Genomic DNA, 23,001 nt, shown 5'->3' with positions numbered 1-23,001 from the left:
GTTGGCTATGAAAATCTTTCAACTGCTTCGCAAATGAATAAAGCGGTGGTTGTGTTTCTCAAAGAGGAGCGCCTTATCAACCGGCTGGTTGAGACAGGTGTTACTCGAAATGCTCCCTGGCTATGAGTGTTACTATATCCAATGTGCCACCGTCCATTCCCGATGGTGACCTGATGCTAGAGCTCGCACGCTACTGGAAATTTGCTAGCCCAATGAGAGCAGCCCCGGCCTCCACCCCAGGTCCAGACTCAACCCCAAACATCGGAATTGCAAGATTCCATCATCAATACTGTTGATGTTAATGTTGATGATGTTAATGTTAATGTAGCGGAGGTTGCTGTGGCGGGGAGCTCAGGGGCGGGCTTGATAGTGACTGAGCTCCCGGCAGTGGTTACCGAGGGTAGTGGCAACGCTGACACCGAGGGTAGTGGCAACGCTGACTCCGAGGCTGATACGTCTGTCTCACAGGCAACGCTGTGCTTTGGGCGTGAAAAAATACTATCTGTTCACACAGACATTTCACAGCCAGGAGCCACGGTTTCACTACCCACTCATCCAGACCAGACTGCTGACCTCTGCCAGCTTGCGGGCCAGGCTTGTGAGAGCGGGGTTCACTATGTAGGGTGACCTGCAAGAAGAAGCTGGGTGGAAATCTGCCAGTGACATGGCAGAGGCTTCCTCCATAAATTCAACCAGGCTGCTGCAGCAGGTGGTGGAGGGGGTCCGTGCTGCACTACCGGGCTTGTTCAGAGAGCTGCTGGGGCGTAGGCAGAGACTGGACTGTCTAACCACAAACGACACTGTCCTACCTCATTTCAACATTGCTGCCGCTGCAGGGGAACACCAGGAGGGGGAGGGAATGATCCTATCTTTCAAGACTCCGGAGCTGGGGGCCTGTTGCACAGCCAGCAAAAAGGCTCTGTACACGGTGGCTGTGAAGGTGGCTCAGAGGGGTGTTGGGACCGGCCTCTTCTCTGAGAGGATGTTGGCGCTCCCTGTATAAGCCCCCCATAGAGAAGCGTATTGCTGATCTACAGTGGAGGATTATTCATGGGGCTACCGCTATGAACAGATACGTGTCGTATCTTGATCCATTGGTGGGGAGGGGGTGTCTGTTCTGTGAGGAGGAGGATACAGTACAGCATCTGTTTTTTCTTGTTCCAGTCTGGTAAGGTTACTTTCTGTCCTGGGTCGGTGGTGTACATGCCTAGGGTTGGAGCTGACTCTGGATCAATACGTTGGAGGGCCTAAGTATAGCGTAGCCAACAGGCGATGGGGACTGCCTAGTAAACTACCTGTTGGGGCAGGCAAAAATGCCAATGTGGAAGACCAGGAAACATGAGATGCAGGGGGCGGGGTGTACGGACCCCAGAGCTGTGCTGCTGGGGCTGGTGCGGGCTCGGTTAACACCGGAGCATGTATATGGGGGGCTGGTGAACCGTCTGGGGGATTTTGTAGGGGTGTGGGGCATCAGGGGGTTTTATGTACAGTGGACGAAGAGGGGGGCTTGTTTTTAACTTTCTAGGTAGTTTAAAATGAAATAAAGTTTCTGCTTTTAATGATGTAATTATTGAGCCAATAAAGGTATATTCTTTATAAAATAAAGATCTCTCTCCCTCTCCCTCTCAGCATCCTGACTGGCTGCATCACCACTTGGTATGGCAACTGCTTGGCATCCGACCGCATGGCGCTATAGAGGGTAGTGCGTACGGCCCAGTACATCACTGGGGCCGAGCTCCCTACCATCCAGGACCTCTATACCAGGTGGTGTCAGAGGAAGGCCCTAAAAATTGTCAAAGACTCCAGCCACCCAAGTCATATACTATTCTCTCTGCTACCACATGGCAAGCGGTACCGATGCACCAAGTCTGGAACCAACAGGACCCTGAACAGCTTCTACTCCCAAGCCATAAGACTGCTAAATACTTTTTGAAATAGTTAACCAAATAGCTACCTGGTCTATCAGCATTGACCCTTTTTACACACTCTTTTGACTCATCACATACGCTGCTGCTACTGTTTATTATCTATCCTGTTGCCTAGTCACTTTATCCCTATCTAAATTATATGTATATATCTACCTCAATTACCTCGTACCCCTTCACATCGACTCATTTACATTACATTTTACATTTTAGTCATTTAGCAGACGCTCTTATCCAGAGCGACTTACAGGAGCAATTAGGGTTAAGCGACCTTTCGGTTACTGGCACAACGCTCTTACCCACTAAGCTACCTGCCACCCACGGTACTGGTACCCCTTGTATATAGCCAAGTTATCATTGCTTATTGTGTATTTATTCCTGTTTATGGCTGTTGTGTTTCTGGGATGGGAGGATGGAGGCGAGATTATAGTGAAAGAACAAAGAGAGGAGAAAGAGACCGGGAGGGGGAATATAGGAAGGAGAGTCTGGAGTTGAGAAGGAGACCGGGAGGGGGAATATAGGGAGGAGAGTCTGGAGTTGAGAAGGAGACCGGGAGGGGGAATATAGGGAGGAGAGTCTGGAGTTGAGAAGGAGATGGAGAAGTAAAATAAGGTGAGAGGAGAGGAGAGGAAGAGATGGCAGAGAGAGGGGAGCGGGAGGGATAGAAAGAGAGAGTTTGCGGTGACCTTAGAGTGACCCGTGTGAAAGATGAGCACTGCTACCTCCTAGGGGGTTGGAGCACTGACCACACACACACACACACACACACACACACACACACACACACACACACACACACACACACACACACACCTCTATCTACGGAGAGTATCAGTGCTGCTAGACCAGCTGTGCGTGTGTGTGTCCAGACCTTACCTGCCGTGACACAGCCAGCTGCAGGGCCAGGTAGAAGGCAGCCATGTGATCTGTGGGGGACAAGCTCTGGGCCCTGAAACAGAGAGACGAGGAGAAGTGAGTGGGGAGGTAAAGTGTCCTTCAAATACTATTGATCCACTATTGGTGTTCTGGTTTTTTTCACTTGCATGACTGCTACCGAGAATGCTGCTTGTAGTATCATATCATAAAGCAGGGAAATGAATGCACTCACTATGATTTTTTGAACCACTATCCTACAGAGTGTCAGGTCCTATTACACTGGGACCACCAGGGGACTAACCTAGAGTGAGTGAAGTATCCATCCATCCTACTGAACAAGCCTCGCCCAGCCTTGTCCTGTCCTGTCCTGCTTCAAACCACTTGAGAGACACAGAGGGAGGTTGGCTTACATGGTTCTTCCCAGAGGCTTAAATGGGCTCTTTTACACCACTGCATAGTTAATGTGTCAATAGAGTGGTGTGAGAGTGAGGATGACTCTACCTCCATTAGGGGAGCCAGGAACAGGCAGAGATGCCCCAGAGAGACAGCAGAGACAGGGACAGAGAAAGGGAAGGGGAGACCTAGGGTGGGGGAGGAGGAGGGGGAGGGGACAAGGAGAGTGGTGTGACACGGAAGATGACTCTGCCTCCATTAGGGGAACCAGGGACAGGTGGGCCCCAGGGACGCCAAATTCTTACAAAACTGACTCACCTCTGGAACGCACCCAGGGCCTTCCTCTGATACTCCTCCTGCATCCCCCGTAGGGAAGCTGTAGGGTTAGAGAGAGCGAGAGAGAGACAGGAGGGGGATTGAGCGGTGTGGGAGATGGAGAGGAGATATGAGAGATGAAAGATAAAATGAGAAAAGAAAGAATGGCCAGATGAAGGGAAAGAAAGTAGGTAAAAGAATAGGAGAGAAGAGAGAAGGAAGCATATGCGAGAGCCACAGGTAAATTGAGAGAGCATTTAAGAGCGAGTGAAATGGAGTGTAGAAAAGATGGGAGCAGTGGAAGGAGATTGAGAGAGGGAGAGAATGAGAAATGAGAGGAGTGATTCTGTTCAGGAGGGAGGGAGGGAAGGATGCATACATTATGCTGCATTATGTCATAAATATTCAGCTTGTCTCCACCATATGTTCCAGAGGAGATAAGCAAAATGTGGTAGTGAGAGGAGAGCAATGTACAGTGGGACTGTCATACATCAGAGTTAGTCAGTTTCTGTTAGTGTGTCTGGGTGTGAATGATAACTGTGGGGAGAGAGAGAGGGTAGAATCTAGAGCCAGGAGCTTTCCTGGTCATGTCACATAAAAAGTCCTTGAAAATCCTTCCTCTCCTTACCTCACTCTGATCTAAAAGAACTGAGCAGGTGAAAGCTTTCCTACTGAGATTCCACTATTGTTTTTACCTGTCCAGTCAGGGCAAATGAAAGGGAGGAGACGAGGAGAGGACATGTTTTTAAGCAATTGAGACAGAGCCCTGGCCCAAGGTGCAATACTGTACGAGGTCAGTGGCAGAAAGTGGGAGCTGTCCCTCACCGTCTGTGGCCTTGAGGCTGTACACCAGGCCAATGGCTAGGTAACCTTTAGCTCGGAACTCTGAAGCCTTCTCCCCCATGTCCACCACCATCTTAGCAAATCGCTCTCCTTCCTCCAGCTAGACAGTGAGAGAGAGAGAAAGAAAGAGAGAGAGATAAGTAGAATCTTATAAATGTACAGAAAACTAATCATAAAGGACAAATAATATACTGATTTATATCAGAGATCTCTGAGGGACAATGGCAGGGCGTGTTGCCATTTCTCACCCAATGGAGTGCTCCAATGCACAGCTTGACAGCTAGTAAGGGGATGGTGGGGTCATCCGGCTTCAGACGGATACACTCCTTCAGTACCTTCACCGCCCTGGCTGACTGCGCACACACACACACACACACACAACACAACACACAACACACACACACACACTAGGTGAAGCACAAAGTATCACTGCAGTGTACATTGATAAAATAAGCATGATGTCACAATAATGATCAGTGATGCGCGGGTTGACTCATAACCCGCAGTAACCGTCGTTATATCCGCGGGGCTGGCGGGTTTAGGGTCATGAAATATTGTGTGGATGAATGGCGGGTGGGTGTCTGGCGGGTTAAAGAAAGATAAAACAATAACTTAAAAATCCATAAATGTATAATTCTTGTGCAATTTATATCAACAGTGAGGGAAAAAAGTATTTGATCCCCTGCTGATTTTGTACGTTTGCCCACTGACAAAGACATGATCAGTCTATAATTTTAATGGTAGGTTTATTTGAACAGTGAGAAAGAATAACAACAAAAAAATTCAGAAAAACGCATGTCAAAAATGATAGAAATTGATTTGCATTTTAATGAGGGAAATAAGTATTTGACCCCTCTGCAAAACATGACTTAGTACTTGGTGGCAAAACCCTTGTTGGCAATCACAGCGGTCAGATGTTTCTTGTAGTTACATTTACATTTTACATTTACGTCATTTAGCAGACGCTCTTATCCAGAGCGACTTACAAATTGGTGCATTCACCTTATAGCCAGTGGGATAACCACTTTACAATATGTATATATATATATATATATATATATATATATATATATATATATATATATTTTTATTTTTTTTATTTTTTGGGGGGTGTGGGGTAAGGGGGGGTAGAAGGATTACTTTATCCTATCCCAGGTATTCCTTAAAGAGGTGGGGTTTCAAGTGTCTCCGGAAGGTGGTGAGTGACTCCACTGTCCTGGCGTCGTGAGGGAGCTTGTTCCACCATTGGGGTGCCAGAGCAGCGAACAGTTTTGATTGGGCTGAGAGGGAACTGGGGGGGCCAGCAGGCCAGAGGTGGATGAACGCAATGCCCTCGTTTGGGTGTAGGGACTGATCAGAGCCTGAAGGTACGGAGGTGCCGTTCCCCTCACAGCTCCGTAGGCAAGCACCATGGTCTTGTAGCAGATGCGAGCTTCAACTGGAAGCCAGTGGAGTGTGCGGAGGAGCGGGGTGACGTGAGAGAACTTGGGAAGGTTGAACACCAGACGGGCTGCGGCATTCTGGATGAGTTGTAGGGGTTTAATGGCACAGGCAGGGAGCCCAGCCAACAGCGAGTTGCAGTAATCCAGACGTGAGATGACAAGTGCCTGGATTAGGACCTGTGCCGCTTCCTGTGTAAGGCAGGGTCGTACTCTCCGAATGTTGTAGAGCATGAACCTACAGGATCGGGTCACCGCCTTGATGTTAGCGGAGAACGACAGGGTGTTGTCCAGGGTCACGCCAAGGCTCTTCGCACTCTGGGAGTTGGCCACCAGGTTTGCACACATCTCAGGAGGGATTTTGTCCCACTCCTCTGCAGATCTTCTCCAAGGCATTAAGGTTTCGAGCCTGACGTTTGGCAACTCGAACCTTCAGCTCCCTCCACAGATTTTCTATGGGATTAAGGTCTGGAGACTGGCTAGGCCACTCCAGGACCTTAATGTGCTTCTTCTTGAGCCACTCCTTTGTTGCCTTGGCCGTGTGTTTTGGGTCATTGTCATGCTGGAATACCCATCCACGACCCATTTTCAATGCTCTGGCTGAGGGAAGGAGGTTCTCACCCAAGATTTGACGGTACATGGCCCCGTCCATCGTCCCTTTGATGCGGTGAAGTTGTCCTGTCCCCTTAGCAGAAAAACACCCCCAAAGCATAATGTTTCCACCTCCATGTTTGTTTCCACCTCCATGTTTGACGGTGGGGATGGTGTTCTTGGGGTCATAGGCAGCATTCCTCCTCCTCCAAACACGGCGAGTTGAGTTGATGCCAAAGAGCTCCATTTTGGTCTCATCTGACCACAAAACCTTCACCCAGTTCTCCTCTGAATCATTCAGATGTTCATTGGCAAACTTCAGACGGGCCTGTATATGTGCTTTCTTGAGCAGGGGGACCTTGCGGGCGCTGCAGGATTCCAGTCCTTCACGGCGTAGTGTGTTACCAATTGTTTTCTTGGTGACTATGGTCCCAGCTGCCTTGAGATCATTGACAAGATCCTCCCGTGTAGTTCTGGGCTGATTCCTCACCATTCTCATGATCATTGCAACTCCACGAGGTGAGATCTTGCATGGAGCCCCAGGCCAACGGAGATTGACAGTTATTTTGTGTTTCTTCCATTTGCGAATAATCACACCAACTGTTGTCACCTTCTCACCAAGCTGCTTGGCGATGGTCTTGTAGCCCATTCTTGTCCCTGACATCCCTGGAGAGCTCTTTGGTCTTGGCCATGGTGGAGAGTTTGGAATCTGATTGATTGATTGCTTCTGTGGACAGGTGTCTTTTATACAGGTAACAAGCTGAGATTAGGAGCACTCCCTTTAAGAGTGTGCTCCTAATCTCAGCTCGTTACCTGTATAAAAGACACCTGGGAGCCAGAAATCTTTCTGATTGAGAGGGGGTCAAATACTTATTTCCCTCATTAAAATGCAAATCAATTTATAACATTTTTGACATTTGTTTTTCTGGATTTTTTTGTTGTTATTCTATCTCTCACTGTTCAAATAAACCTACCATTAAAATTATAGACTGATCATTTCTTTGTCAGTGGGCAAACGTACAAAATCAGCAGGGGATCAAATACTTTTTTCCCCCTCACTGTATAGGCTACATTGAGGTTTTCCTTTCATTATTTTAGGCTATCTGGCATTAGTGCATAAGCCTAAACTTTAGGACCTAACTGTACTCGTGCCAAATAGCCTACATGCCAATCACCAACTGCTTTTGGGAACGGGCAGAAAAAGTTACGTCGATCCACAGAGGCAAAAAGGACAATGTCAGAGTTTAATTCAATAAGAGAGAGGTTGTGAAATGGAGAGTTGAAACTAAAGAGAAGGGAGGACCAGAAAAGTAATGTTTGATAAAGATTTGGTGAAGAGGCAAATGAGGATGATAGCAGTGTGTGATGATTGTGAGGTGCTATACAAATTCGACAGTCACAATACAGAGACTTTAAATAGGCTTATGGCACTTCAAGGAAACTGTAGCCTACTGTTCAGATGGGTTAAATGGAAACTGTAATCTGGACACTGTAGCTCTATAACGTCTCACATAGCCTTAATATGAACTCCTACAGAATTAAAAATGTCTTGCAGTAAAATGATACACCAAATGTAGGCACAATTTTGACTCGGGAACAGGAGTGGAGAAATCTTGAGCATCTTGAGAGTATATGAATGCACAGTTAGATACCATCTGTAGAGGTGCTATCTTTATCAGCATCTTAAAAGCTGATAGCATTTCCAAATAAAATATGCATCCAAGCCAAACTGAAATCTTATCAGAAACATGTTGGGTCGTTTTCACAGCTTTCTATTTCCTTACAACCAGTCAGACTGATGTAATTTGGACATTTTACACAGAACATCTTTACCGTTTTTTTGTTGTAGAGTTATTGCTTTTTCTCCCTGGTCCCTAAATGTCTTTGCTCCGCAAAATAATCAAAGATGACAGAGAAAACTTTACCGATGTCAACTAGATTACTGGATTCATTCAATCGATCTATTACATAATTCTGGTGAGCCAGGGTTTATTTAGTCTTCTATGGCAACATATAATGTGTAAAATGAGTGCACTGTGTAAGGTATAGGGATTTGTATCATTTGGGTCGGGAGAGGTTGTGTTTTCTCTAGCAGGAGGTAAGCTTGGCTTCTTATATGGTGTTGAGTAAAGCTTAAACCATGTATTTAGATCGTAGGTAGGTAGTTGTAGTTAGGTATTGTAGGTAGTTTATTTAGGTAGTTATTTAGGCAGTTATTGTAGGTTTCCGTAGGTAATTATTGTAGGTAAGTATTGTTTACGGCGGAGCCCGGCGAAGCACGAGGCTAGCTAGCTAGCGGGTAGCTACTGGTAACGTTTAGCAACGGTGGAGAGTTGTTTCCAATGTTATTTCACGCTTAAGAGTACCTGTAATTAAGCCAGCTAGCTACCTACCATTCAGCCGTTTTTCTAACCTCATTATCTGAGCCATCAACGTTAGGTAGTTAGTAGCTACTGTACTTAACTACACCTACTGATTGCAGAAGACAAATGTTAGCTGGCGTCGGGTAAGTTTGGCGTTATACATAGCTTGGGCTTTGTCGAGTAAGGCTTAATTATGTATTTAGATTGTAGTTAGGTATTGTAGATAGGCCCGCAGCACGAAGCTAGCTAGCTAGCCGTTTTTCAAACAAAGTCAACACAGTAGCCATTGCTAGCTAGCCAACACGACCAGCTAACTGTACTGCAGTAGCTAAATACAATATATTTGTGCTAGCTAGCCAACGTTTAATTTTTGCTGCGTTATGAAATGAACTAGACACGGACACGAATTATCTGTTTAGTGTGTTAACACACTATTGGTAGTTTGTTGTAACCAAGTATTGGTGCTAAACTGTGTGTTATTGGATGCTAGCATGCTAGTTAGCTATGGTGTCATAGTTAGGCATCGTGGGCTGTTGTGGGTAGTTATTGTAGGTTAGCATTGTTTTCGCGGTGCCGGGTGTAGCACGAAGCTAGCTAGCTAGCCGCTTTTCGAACAGAGTCAACACAGTAGCCATTGTGTGCTGTACTGTGGCAGCTAAATACAATGTATTTGTGCTAGCTAGCCAACGTTTAATTATTGCTGCGTTATGAAAGGAACTAGACACGGACACGAATTATCTGTTTAGTGTGTTAACACACTATTGGTGGTTTGTTGTGACCAAGTGTTGGTGCTAAACTGTGTGTTATTGGATGCTAGCATGCTAGTTAGCTATGGTGTCATAGTTAGCTAGCTGAATAAAGTGGGTTGAGTCTATTCCTTGAAACATTGAACCGCTGTGGTTCACAACAATTCTGATTTCTAAAGGTGGAAGTTGGGAGAGTTTTTGTTCGGGTGGTTCAGTGAAACAATTATAGTTTCTGAGGTGGAAGTTTTGGTGAGGGAGGCCCTGCTCTCTCCTCTCCCAGATGTTTAGTTCATTTCATTCCGATCTCCTCTGCATTATTGTAGCCATTTGCTACAGCCTGTCAACTATGCCTCTGCCTATCCCTGTTCTCTCCTCTCTGCACAGGCTACACAAACGCCTCACACCGCGTGGCTAATGCCTCTCTAACCTGGTGGTCCCTGCACGCACCCCACACCTGGAGTTCCAGGTCTCAGGCAGCCTCTGGAACTGCCGTTCTGCTGCCAACAAAGCTGATTTCATCCCAGCCTATGCTAACCTCCAGTCCCTCGACTTCCTGGCGCTGACGGAAACATGGATTACCACTGAAAACACTGCTACTCCTACTGCTCTCTCCTCGTCTGACCATGTGTTCTCGCATACCCCGAGAGCATCTGGTCAGAGGGGTGGTGGCACAGGAATCCTCATCTCTCCCAAGTGGACATTCTCAATTTTTCCCCTAACCCATCTGTCTATCTCCTCATTTGAATTCCATGCTGTCACAGTCACTAGCCCATTTAAGCTTAATATCCTTGTCATCTATCGCCCTCCAGGTTCCCTTGGAGAGTTCATCAATGAGCTTGACGCCTTGATAAGTTCCTTTCCTGAGGATGGCTCACCCCTCACAGTTTTGGGGGATTTCAACCTCCCTACGTCCACATTTGACTCATTTCTCTCTGCCTCCTTCTTTCCACTCCTCTCCTCTTTTGACCTCACCCTCTCACCGTCCCCCCTACTCACAAGGCAGGCAATACGCTTGACCTCATCTTTACTAGATGCTGCTCTTCTACTAATCTCACTGTAACTCCCCTCCATGTCTCCGACCACTACTTTGTTTCCCTTTTCTCTCTCGCTCTCCTCCAACACTACTCACTCTGCCCCTACACAGATGGTAATGCGCCGCCGCAACCTTCGCTCTCTCTCTCCCACTACTCTCTCTTCTTCCATCCTATCATCTCTTCCCTCTGCTCAATCCTTCTCCCTCCAATCTCCTGATTCTGCCTCCTCAACCCTCCTCTCCTCCCTTTCTGCATCCTTTGACTCTCTGTGTCCCCTATCCTCCCGGCCGGCTCGGTCCTCCCCTCCAGCTCCGTGGCTTGATGACTCATTGCGAGCTCACAGAACAGAGCTCCGGGCAGAGGAGCGGAAATGGAAGAAAACTAAACTCCCTGCCGACCTGGCATCTTTTCACTCCCTCCTCTCTACATTTTCCTCATCTGTTTCTGCTGCTAAGGCCACTTTCTACCACTCTAAATTCCAAGCATCTGCCTCTAACCCTAGGAAGCTCTTTGCCACTTTTTCCTCCCTGCTGAATCCTCCCCCCTCCTCTCTCTCTGTGGATGACTTCGTCAACCACTTTGAAAAGAAGGTTGACGACATCCGATCCTCGTTTGTTAAGTCTAATGACACTGCTGGTCCCTACTCACACTGCCCTACCCTATGCTTTGACTTCTTTCTCCCCTCTCTCTCCAGATAAAATCCTGCGACTTGTGACTGCAGGCCGCCCAACAACCTGCCCGCTTGACCCCATCCCCTCCTCTCTTCTCCAGACCATCTCCGGTGACCTTCTCCTCTACCTCACCTTGCTGATCAACTCATCCTTGACCGCTGGCCATGTCCCTTCCGTCTTCAAGAGAGCGAGAGTTGCACCCCTTCTCAAAAAACCAACACTCGATCCCACTGATGTCAACAACTACAGACCAGTATCCCTTCTTTCTTTTCTTTCCAAAACTATTGAGCGTGCCGTCTTTAGCCAACTCTCTTGCTATCTCTCTCAGAATGACCTTCTTGATCCAAACCAGTCAGGTTTCAGGACTGGTCATTCAACTGAGACTGCTCTTCTCTGTGTCACGGAGGCTCTCCGCACTGCTAAAGCTAACTCTCTCTCCTCTGCTCTTGTCCTTCTAGACCTGTCTGCTGCCTTTGATACTGTGAACCATCAGATCCTCCTCTCCACCCTCTCCGAGCTGGGCATCTCCCGGCACGGCTCACTCCTGGATTGCGTCCTACCTGACCGGTCGCTCCTACCAAGTGGCGTGGCGAGAAGCTGTCTCCGCACCACGTGCTCTCACCACTGGTGTCCCCCAGGGCTCAGTTCTAGGCCCTCTCCTATTCTCCCTATACACCAAGTCACTTGGCTCTGTCATATCCTCACATGGCCTCTCCTATCATTGCTACGCTGACGATACACAACTAATCTTCTCCTTTCCCCCTTCTGATAACCAGGTGGCGAATCGCATCTCTGCATGTCTGGCAGACATATCAGTATGGATGACGGATCACCACCTCAAGCTGAACCCTGGCAAGACGGAGCTGCTCTTCCTCCCGGGGAAGGACTGCCCGTTCCATGATCTCGCCATCACGGTTGACAACTCCGTTGTGTCCTCCTCCCAGAGTGCGAAGAGCCTTGGCGTGACCCTGGACAACACCCTGTCGTTCTCCGCTAACATCAAGGCGGTGACCCGATCCTGCAGGTTCATGCTCTACAACATTCGGAGAGTACGACCCTGCCTTACACAGGAAGCGGCACAGGTCCTAATCCAGGCACTTGTCATCTCCCGTCTGGATTACTGCAACTCGCTGTTGGCTGGCCTCCCTTCCTGTGCCATTAAACCCCTACAACTCATCCAGAATGCCGCAGCCCGTCTGGTGTTCAACCTTCCCAAGTTCTCTCACGTCACCCCCCTCCTCCGCACACTCCACTGGCTTCCAGTTGAAGCTCGCATCCGTTACAAGACCATGGTGCTTGCCTATGGAGCAGTGAGGGGAACGGCACCTCCGTACCTTCGGGCTCTGATCAGTCCCTACACCCAAAGCGAGGGCATTGCGTTCATCCACCTCTGGCCTGCTGGCTCCCCTTCCTCTGCGGAAACATAGTTCCCGCTCAGCCCAGTCAAAACTGTTCGCTGCTCTGGCACCCCAATGGTGGAACAAGCTCCCTCACGACGCCAGGACAGCGGAGTCACTCACCACCTTCCCGGGAGACATTTGAAACCCCACCTCTTTAAGGAATACCTGGGATAGGATAAAGTAATCCTTCTACCCCCCAAAAAAAAAAAAAAAAAAAAAGTGTAAAGTGGTTTTCCCACTGGCTATAGGGTGAATGCACCAATTTGTAAGTCGCTCTGGATAAGAGCGTCTGCTAAATGACGTAAATGTGCCCTTGAGCAAGGCACTTAACCCTAATTGCTCCTGTAAGTCGCTCTGGATAAGAGTGTCTGCTAAATGACTAAAATGTAAATGTAAATATAATGACAGAAGAGAAGCTGCATGTAGCTAATTATAGACAAGTTGACTAACAAATAGCCTACTAAAATGTCTGAAATTATAAGCAGAAATATACTGTATCTAAATCAGGTCAAAAATAATCCTGCACCCCGTCAAAAAATAGTTCAGCTGTCTCTGACTGTAGCCTACAGCGCATTTTCTATATTAGCAGGTTAGGGTCGAGTGCGTGCCTCAGATTTTCGCTTTATCACATATAGTCGGGCGGTTGCAGATGGGACATTAGCAATTGCGGGCGGGTACGGGTGAACAAATGGCTGACCCGCGCACCACTAGTAGTGATGTCAAGGTGTCAGACTTACCTTCCCAGCAGCCATCAGTGACAGGGCTAGCTGGTACCAGAGATGGAACTCCTCAAAGGCAAACTTCATGGCCCTCTCTAGACACTGCAGATGCAAGACAAACGTCAGAGGTCAATATGATTCACTTGACATCACATTTAGATGTACATTTAAATAGGGGAATACCTAATTTAAAAACCACAATTTCCTGTTTGGTAAAATAAACGGATGCTTTATTTAAATCACAATGGAAGAGCTGAGAGTTCTTAGTTGTGAGCAGAGCAGACAGCAGAGCAAGACACCAGAATATGCTAAGAAGGAGCAATGCAATCCTTCCTTCCTCAACACGTTGAAAACTCCATCATCTCGAAGAACAAGGCCAAGTGACAGACGGGGAGCCATATTTAGATCAACCCTCAGGAGCCAGCAGATCCAAATCAGTGGCTCACAGCTCCAGCCGAGAACCAATTCCAACGCTCCGCCACTTCCTGCCAACACCTCCCAAGTGAAGTCCTTTCGTCTAATAGGTTGGTCCATAAACTAATAGCTGCAAGAATCCATTGAAATAAAGAGCCTTTCTTTCATGGACATGCTTCTCTATTCACATTGTGGAGATAACAGAGTGTGTGTGTTGTGTGTGCGCGTGTCTGCAGGAGGCTGTAACTGCAGGAGGCGGTGGCTGCAGGAGGCAGTGGCTGCAGGAGGCGGTGGCTGCAGGAAGCGGTGGCTGCAGGAGGCAGTGGCTGAAGGAGGCTGTGGCTGCAGGAGCTGTGGCAGGTTGTGGCAGCAGGAGACTGTGGCTGCATGAGCTGTGGCAGGTTGTGGCAGCAGGAGGCTGTGGCTGCATGAGCTGTGGCAGGTTGTGGCAGCAGGAGGCTGTGGCTGCAGTAGGCTGTGGCTGCAGGAGGCTGTGGCAGGCTGTGGCTGAAGGAGCTGTGGCAGGTTGTGGCAGCAGGAGGCTGTGGCTGCATGGGGCTGTGGCTGCAGTAGGTTGTGGCTGCAGGAGGCTGTGGCGGTAGTAAGCTATTGCTGCAGAAGGCCATGTCTGCAGGAGTGGAGCAGGGAACTTAACTGAGAGGGTTTCCAGGCAGTCGGTGGGGTATTAGGACTAATCACAGACACAGAGTTTACTGGGGACATTTTCATTGAACAATCAAAGGCAGATTAAAAGTAGTGTAATAATACACACACAAAACTCACACACACACACACACAGACACACAACACACAGACACACCGAGGATAGCCTGAGGCAAAAAGAAGACACGCAAGGGAGGAGGAGGGCCTGTATCATGCGCCAAGTGTGTTTCAGTACGGGCAGATGACTGTATGTAAGAGCAGCATTCTTTAGCATTCAATAGTGCATTCGGGAAAAGGATTCAGACCCCTTGACTTTTTCCACATTTTGTTATGTTACAGCCTTATCCTAAAATTGATTAAATAAAAATGTTTCCTCATCAATCTACACAATACCCCATAATGACAAAGCGAAAACAGGTTTTTAGAAATTTGTGCAAATGTATTAAAATTAAATAAACAGAAATACCTTATTTACATAAGTATTCAGACCCTTTGCTATGGCACTCGAAATTGAGCTCAGGTGCATCCTGTTTCCATTGATCATCCTTGAGATGTTTCTACAACTTCATTGGAGTCCACCTGTGGTAAATTCAATTGATTGGACATGATTTGGAAAGGCACACACCTGTCTATATAAGGTCCCACAGTTGACAGTGCATGTCAGAGCCAAAACCAAGCCATGAGGTCGAAGGAATTGTCTATAGAGCTCCGAGACAGGATTGTGTTGAGGCACAGATCTGGGGAAAGGTACCACAACATTTCTGCAGCATTGAAGGTGCCCAAGAACACAGTGGCTTTCATCATTCTTAAATGGAAGCTGGCCGCCCGCCAAACTGAGCAATCGGGGGAGAAGGGCCTTGGTCAGGGAGGTGACTAAGAACCCGATGGTCACTCTGACAGAGCTCCAGAGTTGCTCTGTGGAGATGGGAGAACCTTCCAGAAGGACAACCATCTCTGCAGCACTCCAACAATCAGGCCTTTATGGTAGAGTGGTCAGACGGAAGACACTCCTCAGTAAAAGGCACATGACAGCCCACTTGGAGTTTGCCAAAAGGCACCTAAAGGACTCTCATACCATGAAAAACATGATTCTCTGGTCTGATGAAACCAAGATTGAACTCTTTGGCCTGGATGCCAAGCTTCACATCTGGAGGAAACCTGGCACCATCCCTACGGTGAAGCATGGTGGTGGCAGCATCATGCTGTGGGGATGTTTTTCAGCGGCAGGGACTGGGAGACTAGTCAGGATTGAGGGAAAGATGAACGAAGCAAAGTACAGAGAGATCCTTGATGAAAACCTGCTCCAGAGCGCTCAGGACCTCAGACTGAGGCAAAGGTTCACCTTCAAACAGGACAATGACCCTAAGCACACAGCCAAGACAGCGCAGGAGTGGCTTTGGGATAAGTCTCAATGTCCTCGAGTGGCCCAGCCAGAGCCCGGATTTGAACCCGATCGAGCATCTCTGGAGAGACCTGAATATAGCTGTGCAGCGACGCTCCCCATCCTACCTGACAGAACTTGAGAGGATCTGCAGAGACGAATGGGAGAAACTCCCCAAATGCAGGTGTGCCAAGCTTGTAGCGTCATACCCAAGACGACTCAAGGCTGTAATCGCTGCCAAAGGTGCTTCAACAAAGTACTGAGTAAAGGGTCTGAATACTTATGTAAATGTGATATTTCCGTTTTTAATAAATTAGCGAAATGTTCTAAAAACCTATTTTTGCTTTGTCATTATGGGGTATTGTGTGTAGATTGAAGAGGAAAAAATCAATTTAATCCATTTTAGAATGAGGCTGTAACGTAACAAAATGTGGAAAAAGTCAAGGGGTCTGAATACTTTCTGAATGCACTGTATATCTTAAATCAGCACCACACTACCATTCCACTACTATTCCACTACCTCTCCCACTTTTCATCTCATGTACATCCCCATGTGCATCCTCATGTTCACCTTCCTCAGTGTCTTTCAATATAAAACATATACAGACAAAAGACAACAGACAGACGCACACAAACATCAACGACATCACACCTGCCCACATGTTCCCACCTCATCTATTTCCAGTGCTTGCAAGACTCTATGCCATATGGCCTCAAATTGCGCTATTCTGTTTTTCTCTGTCGCCCACACCTTTTCAATATTGAAATAATAATGCATTTGATTCTTCTACTGTCTTAACGATGGAGATTCATTGGATTTCCAGTTTTTTCAAAATTATTGACGAGAAAATATGGCCCAACCCATTGGGTATCTCACGCACCTTCATATGACATGTCTTGAAATATGCAGATAGATGGATAAAAAGTACATTTACATTGTAACATTTCTGACAGCCAACTTTCTAACTCCGCCCATAACTTTTTGACTATATAGCACTCCCAGAAGGCATGGATTACAGTCATTGCTTATTTTACACTTAAGACATGACTCTGCCGTTGTGCTGTAGAATTTGTGAATTTTTTCTCGTGTAATAAATTCTATACATTAGTTTATACTGGATTAAGCGTACATTTTTGTTAACTGTAATTTCGTTAGTTATGTTCCAACACTCTCTCCATATTGTGCCAATATCAGTTATTTTTAAGTCTTGGTTCCAATTGTTTATATTATTTTCTAAGAGGTTGTCAGTTGGATAGGCTCTCTCCAAGGTTTTGTATATCTTACCTAACATATAAATATCATTTTCTGACTCAAATAGGATTCCCTCAATATTGCTCTAATGTCCAAAATATTTCAGATGGACATTTCGTGATATAAAACTTTTAAGTGAGACAGACAACACAATGCCAAATGTTGATAATTCAAGACCATAGTTTACAGAGCCCTGGCACACAAGACTCCCCCAGGCTGCTTGTTGTATTCACAAGCCCAAACCATTAGCTTTTTCTGCTATCAAAACCAGGATCAACACATTTCTCTCTCTCAAGGAGAAAGACAAGGTATTTTTTTAAGTATTTTGGACTAGTGTTTCTGATGACTGCAGTAACAGTAGCAGTGTCTTGGAGTCTCTGCAGTGACTGAGACTTTGTGCTTTATCTCTTGTTCAGTAAGAGAGAGTGAGCAGTGCTGGGGGATGGAGGGATGAACTTAAGATCTCCAGATCAATGAGATCAGATCCATTCAGCCATCGACCGGACTGCAGGAAGGCTCCCGGCTACTGGCTACAGAGACGGAGAGTGGCAGCTTCGGTTACCGGGGCAACTATAGGCCATGATTGGTCTCCGTGGGCCTTCTCGGGTGTTCCCACGGTTACTGATTGGGCGGTTAGGGGATAGGTGTGTGTAGGTGTGGGCTAAGGTTCTGTGTGTGTGTGTGTACATCCAGTATGTGTACCTTCTTACCTCAGAGAGCATCTCATACTGTCCCCGTCGCCCCAGGGCGATGCTCAGCAAGTCGTAGACCACAGAGGCACTCTGCAGGCTGATGATGCGGTCGCTGTTATGCTCTGGGATCCTGCTCAGCACCGCATCTCTGTTGGCCTGCAGGGAGAACACACACTCATCATCGTCATATCACGCACACGCGCACACAAACACAGACGGAGAAGAGTAGAAAGAGGAGCTTGTGTGTGTGTGTGTGTGTGTGTGTGTGTGTGTGTGTGTGTGTGTGAGTGAGTGAGTGAGTGAGTGAGTGAGTGAGTGAGTGAGTGAGTGAGTGAGTGAGTGAGTGAGTGAGTGAGTGAGTGAGTGAGTGAGTGAGTGTGTGTGTGTGTGTGTGTGGTTAGTTCAGTGGGAGAGTGTTAGCTGAGTAGGTGTGGGAACATTGCAGTGTGTGTGTGGTGAGTGGAAAGAGGAGTGTTGTGTTTGACTGGGCAGAAAACAGGATGATTGGGGGCCCTGATTTTTTTTAAACATTAAAAAGGAAAAAACAAACATAATGGAAATCTAACACCCTTTTAACTAGAAAGAGAAAAAACTAGGACAATCATTACTGGAAGTTCAGAGTCAGAGCTACTAAACATGGACTTCAATGCCTTGCTTTGGAGTGTGAAACTCTACTGGATGAAACAGTTGGTGTGGCTGAGAGAAAAAATCTATTAACTCGTCAACATTAGAACCATGGGAGTTCAGTTGCCGTTATTGTTGAAAAGGTGCACAACCTGAAAGATGAATCTACCTGCCAGTGAAGAATAGAGTGATATTCTTACCATAGATTCACTAATCAGCAACAGGAGCAGAGCCTCCTCTGTGTTCTCCTGTGGACAAAACAGACTGAGGAGAGGGAGAGGGGCAAAGAGAGGGAAAGGGAGAGCGAGAGAGACAAAGATATTGAGGGGGGAGAGAGAGAAAGAGAGATAGAGAGAGATAGAGGTAGAGAGATAGAGAGAGAGAGAAGGGGGCAAGAGGGAAAGAGAGGGCAATAGAGAGAGAGGGAGAGATAGTTACAGTATCAAACGAGTGTAGAGACAGGGCCTGCAAACCACCACAGTCAGCTCAGCTTGATTAAACAGCCAGCGTAGTGGAGTCCCATTGGGGTTCTCATGTGTAGGTAAGCTGCCTAGGAGTGTCAGACTGTGCCAATGTAGATACACACACACACCTCAGGTCTGTACACAGGCAGATACTAGTATTGAGAAAGAGAGAGAGAGAGAGAGAGAGAGAGAGAGAGAGAGAGATATGAGAGAGAGAGAGAGAGAGATAGGAGAGGAAAGAGAGAGAGAGACAGGGAGGAGAGGAAAGAGAGAGAAGATAGAGGAGAGAAGAGAGAGAGAGAAGATAGAGGAGAGAAGAGAGAGAGAGAGAGAGAGAGAGAGAGAGAGAGACTGTACTTCTCTCCGGAGTAGACGCGTGGCCTACGGCTGAGGGCGTAGTCCTTGGTGTAGGGGGCTCCCTGGCGTAGTAGGGGGTCGTCCAGGGGGGACTGGCTAGGAGGGTCCTCCAGAGAAGACCAGTAGCTCTGCTCACACATCCCCCTCAGCAGGATCTCTGCTAGCTGTCTGGCTATGGTCTACAAAGGGACACAGAACACACAAACACTGTGTTACAGTGCAGGTGTGCACGTGCGGGCAAGCACACACTCACACACACGCAGGCAGGCAGGCACGAATACACGCATACACACACACTAGAACCCACCATTCGTAGGTTCTGTGTGGTCCTGGTCTCTACAGCTCGGAGGATCTCCCGGAAGCGGCCCACTCCCCGGGTCAGGTTACTGTGGCAACAACAAATATTATTTTGTCATCATCTGTCTCTAAAGTATGGTGTAAAGTACTGGACATCTGAGGCCACATATTATATATAGTGGAGGATAGTGGATACATATTATATATAGTGGAGGATAGTGGACATATTATATATAGTGGAGGATAGTGGACACGTATTATATATAGTGGAGGATAGTGGATACGTATTATATATAGTGGTGGATACATATTATATATAGTGGTGGATACATATTATATATAGTGGTGGATACATATTATATATAGTGGTGGATACATATTATATATAGTGATGGATAGTGGATACGTATTATATATAGTGGTGGATAGTGGATACATATATATATATATAGAGGTGGATAGTGGATAAATATTATATATAGTGGTGGATACGTATTATATATAGTGGTGGATAGTGGATACATATTATATATAGTGGTGGATACATATTATATATAGTGGTGGATACATATTATATATAGTGGTGGATACATATTATATATAGTGGTGGATAGTGTACATATTATATATAGTGGTGGATACATATTATATATAGTGATGGATAGTGGATACGTATTATATATAGTGGTGGATAGTGGATACATATATATAGAGGTGGATAGTGGATAAATATTATATATAGTGGTGGATACGTATTATATATAGTGGTGGATAGTGGATACATATTATATATAGTGGTGGATAGTGGATACATATTGTATATAGTGGTGGATAGTGGATAAATATTATATATAGTGGTGGATAGTGGATACATATATATAGAGGTGGATAGTGGATAAATATTATATATAGTGGTGGATAGTGGATAAATATTATATATAGTGGTGGATAGTGGATACATATTATATATAGTGGTGGATAGTGGATACATATTATATATAGTAGTGGATAGTAGATACGCATTATATATAGTGGTGAATAGTGGATAAAAATTATATATAGTGGTGGATAGTGGATAAATATTATATATAGTGGTGGATAGTGGATAAATATTATATATAGTGGTGGATAGTGGATAAATATTATATATAGTGGAGGATAGTGGACATATTATATATAGTGGAGGATAGTGGATACGTATTATATATAGTGGAGGATAGTGGATACGTATTATATATAGCGGAGGATAGTGGATACATATTATATATAGTGGTGGATAGTGGATAAATATTATATATAGCGGAGGATAGTGGATACATATTATATATAGTGGTGGATAGTGGACACATATTATATATAGTGGAGGATAGTGGATACGTATTATATATAGTGGTGGATACATATTATATATAGTGGTGGATAGTGGACACATTATATATAGTGGTGGATAGTGGATACATATTATATATAGTGGAGGATACATATTATATATAGTGGTGGATAGTGGACACATTATATATAGTGGAGGATAGTGGATACGTATTATATATAGCGGAGGATAGTGGACATATTATACACTGCTCAAAAAAATAAAGGGAACACTAAAATAACACATCCTATGTCACGCCCTGGCTCTGGGGACTATTAAATGTTGAGCCAGGGTGTGGATTTTCCTTGTTTAGTTTTCTATGTTTTTTGTTCTAGTTCGTGTATTTCTATGTTGGCCAGGGTGGTTCCCAATCAGAGACAGCTGTAGCTCGTTGTCTCTGATTGGGGACCATACTTATGCAGCCTGTTGGCACATGTTTATTGTGGGATCTTGTTCCGGAAGGTTTGTGTATTTAACCTAGGACTTCACGTATCGTTTATTGTTTTGGTTCGTTGTGTGTACACTAATAAAAGTATGTACGCCCATCACGCTGCGCCTTGGTCCGCTTCATCATGTGTCAACGATCGTGACATCCTAGATCTGAATGAATGAAATAATCTTATTAAATACTTTTTTCTTTACATAGTTGAATGTGCTGACAACAAAATCACACAAAAATTATCAATGGAAATCAAATTTATCAACCCATGGAGGTCTGGATTTGGAGTCACCCTCAAAATTAAAGTGGATAACCACACTACAGGCTGATCCAACTTTGATGTAATGTCCTTAAAACAAGTCAAAATGAGGCTCAGTAGTGTGTGTGGCCTCCACGTGCCTGTATGACCTCCCTACAACGCCTGGGCATGCTCCTGATGAGGTGGCGGATGGTCTCCTGAGGGATCTCCTCCCAGACCTGGACTAAAGCATCCGCCAACTCCTGGACAGTCTGTGGTGCAACGTGGCGTTGGTGGATGGAGCGAGACATGTCCCAGATGTGCTCAATTGGATTCAGGTCTGGGGAATGGGCGGTCCATAGCATCAATGCCTTCCTCTTGCAGGAACTGCTGACACACTCCAGCCACATGAGGTCTAGCATCGTCTTGCATTAGGAGGAACCCAGGGCCAACCGCACCAGCATATGGTCTCACAAGGGGTCTGAGGATCTCATCTCGGTACCTAATGGCAGTCAGGCTACTCTGCGAGCACATGGAGGGCTGTCCGCCCCCCAAAGAAAATGCCACCCCACACCATGACTGACCCACCGCCAAACCGGTCATGCTGGAGGATGTTGCAGGCAGCAGAACGTTCTCCACGGCGTCTCCAGACTCTGTCACGTCTGTCACATGTGCTCAGTGTGAACCTGCTTTCATCTGTGAAGAGCACAGGGCGCCAGTGGCGAATTTGCCAATCTTGGTGTTCTCTGGCAAATGCCAAACGTCCTGCACGGTGTTGGGCTGTAAGCACAACCCCCACCTGTGGACATCGGGCCCTCATACCACCCTCATGGATTCTGTTTCTGACCGTTTGAGCAGACACATGCACATTTGTGGCCTGCTGGAGGTCATTTTGCAGGGCTCTGGCAGTGCTCCTCCTGCTCCTCCTTGCACAAAGGCGGAGGTAGCAGTCCTGCTGCTGGGTTGTTGCCCTCCTACGGCCTCCTCCACATCTCCTGATGTACTGGCCTGTCTCCTGATAGCGCCTCCATGCTCTGGACACTACGCTGACAGACACAGCAAACCTTCTCGCCACAGCTCGCATTGATGTGCCATCCTGGATGAACTGCACTACCTGAGCCACTTGTGTGGGTTGTATACTCCATCTCATGCTACCACTAGAGTGAAAGCACCGCCAGCATTAAAAAATGACCAAAACATCAGCCAGGAAGCATAGGAACTGAGAAGTGGTCTGTGGTCACCACCTGCAAAACCAGTCCTTTATTGGGGGTGTCTTGCTAATTGCCTATAATTTCCACCTGTTGTCTATTCCATTTGCACAACAGCATGTGAAATGTATTGTCAATCAGTGTTGCTTCCTAAGTGGACAGTTTGATTTCACAGAAGTGTGATTGACTTGGAGTTACATTGTGTTGTTTAAGTGTTCCCTTTATTTTTTTGAGCAGAGTATATAGTGGTGGATAGTGGATACATATTATATATAGTGGAGGATAGTG

At 46.4% G+C, this 23,001-nt stretch overlaps 1 protein-coding gene across 4 annotated transcripts in view; it reads right to left on the bottom strand.

Moving 5' to 3' along the window:
• LOC121544750 (tetratricopeptide repeat protein 7B) overlaps positions 1–23,001 on the bottom strand; it is a 94,276-nt gene that overhangs the window by 42,361 nt on the left and 28,914 nt on the right. For 3 of the 4 annotated variants that reach the window (XM_041854869.2, XM_045209110.1, XM_045209111.1), the window contains 9 exons: positions 19,470–19,548; positions 19,163–19,341; positions 18,542–18,605; positions 17,736–17,873; positions 13,334–13,417; positions 4,601–4,705; positions 4,335–4,452; positions 3,513–3,570; positions 2,802–2,874 (listed from right to left, as the gene is read on the bottom strand). In XM_041854869.2, the coding sequence (XP_041710803.1) occupies positions 2,802–2,874; positions 3,513–3,570; positions 4,335–4,452; positions 4,601–4,705; positions 13,334–13,417; positions 17,736–17,873; positions 18,542–18,605; positions 19,163–19,341; positions 19,470–19,548 (898 nt within the window). Of the gene's footprint in view, positions 1–2,801; positions 2,875–3,512; positions 3,571–4,334; positions 4,453–4,600; positions 4,706–13,333; positions 13,418–17,735; positions 17,874–18,541; positions 18,606–19,162; positions 19,342–19,469; positions 19,549–23,001 lie in introns of those variants that run through there. The other variant, XM_045209112.1, reaches the window with a different exon arrangement.

This window comes from Coregonus clupeaformis, chromosome 29 (genome assembly GCF_020615455.1).
Source record: "Coregonus clupeaformis isolate EN_2021a chromosome 29, ASM2061545v1, whole genome shotgun sequence".
Classification (NCBI taxonomy): Eukaryota; Metazoa; Chordata; class Actinopteri; order Salmoniformes; family Salmonidae; genus Coregonus; species Coregonus clupeaformis.
Note: the sequence above shows the minus strand (reverse complement) of the source record. Positions and strands in the feature narration are given on the sequence as shown.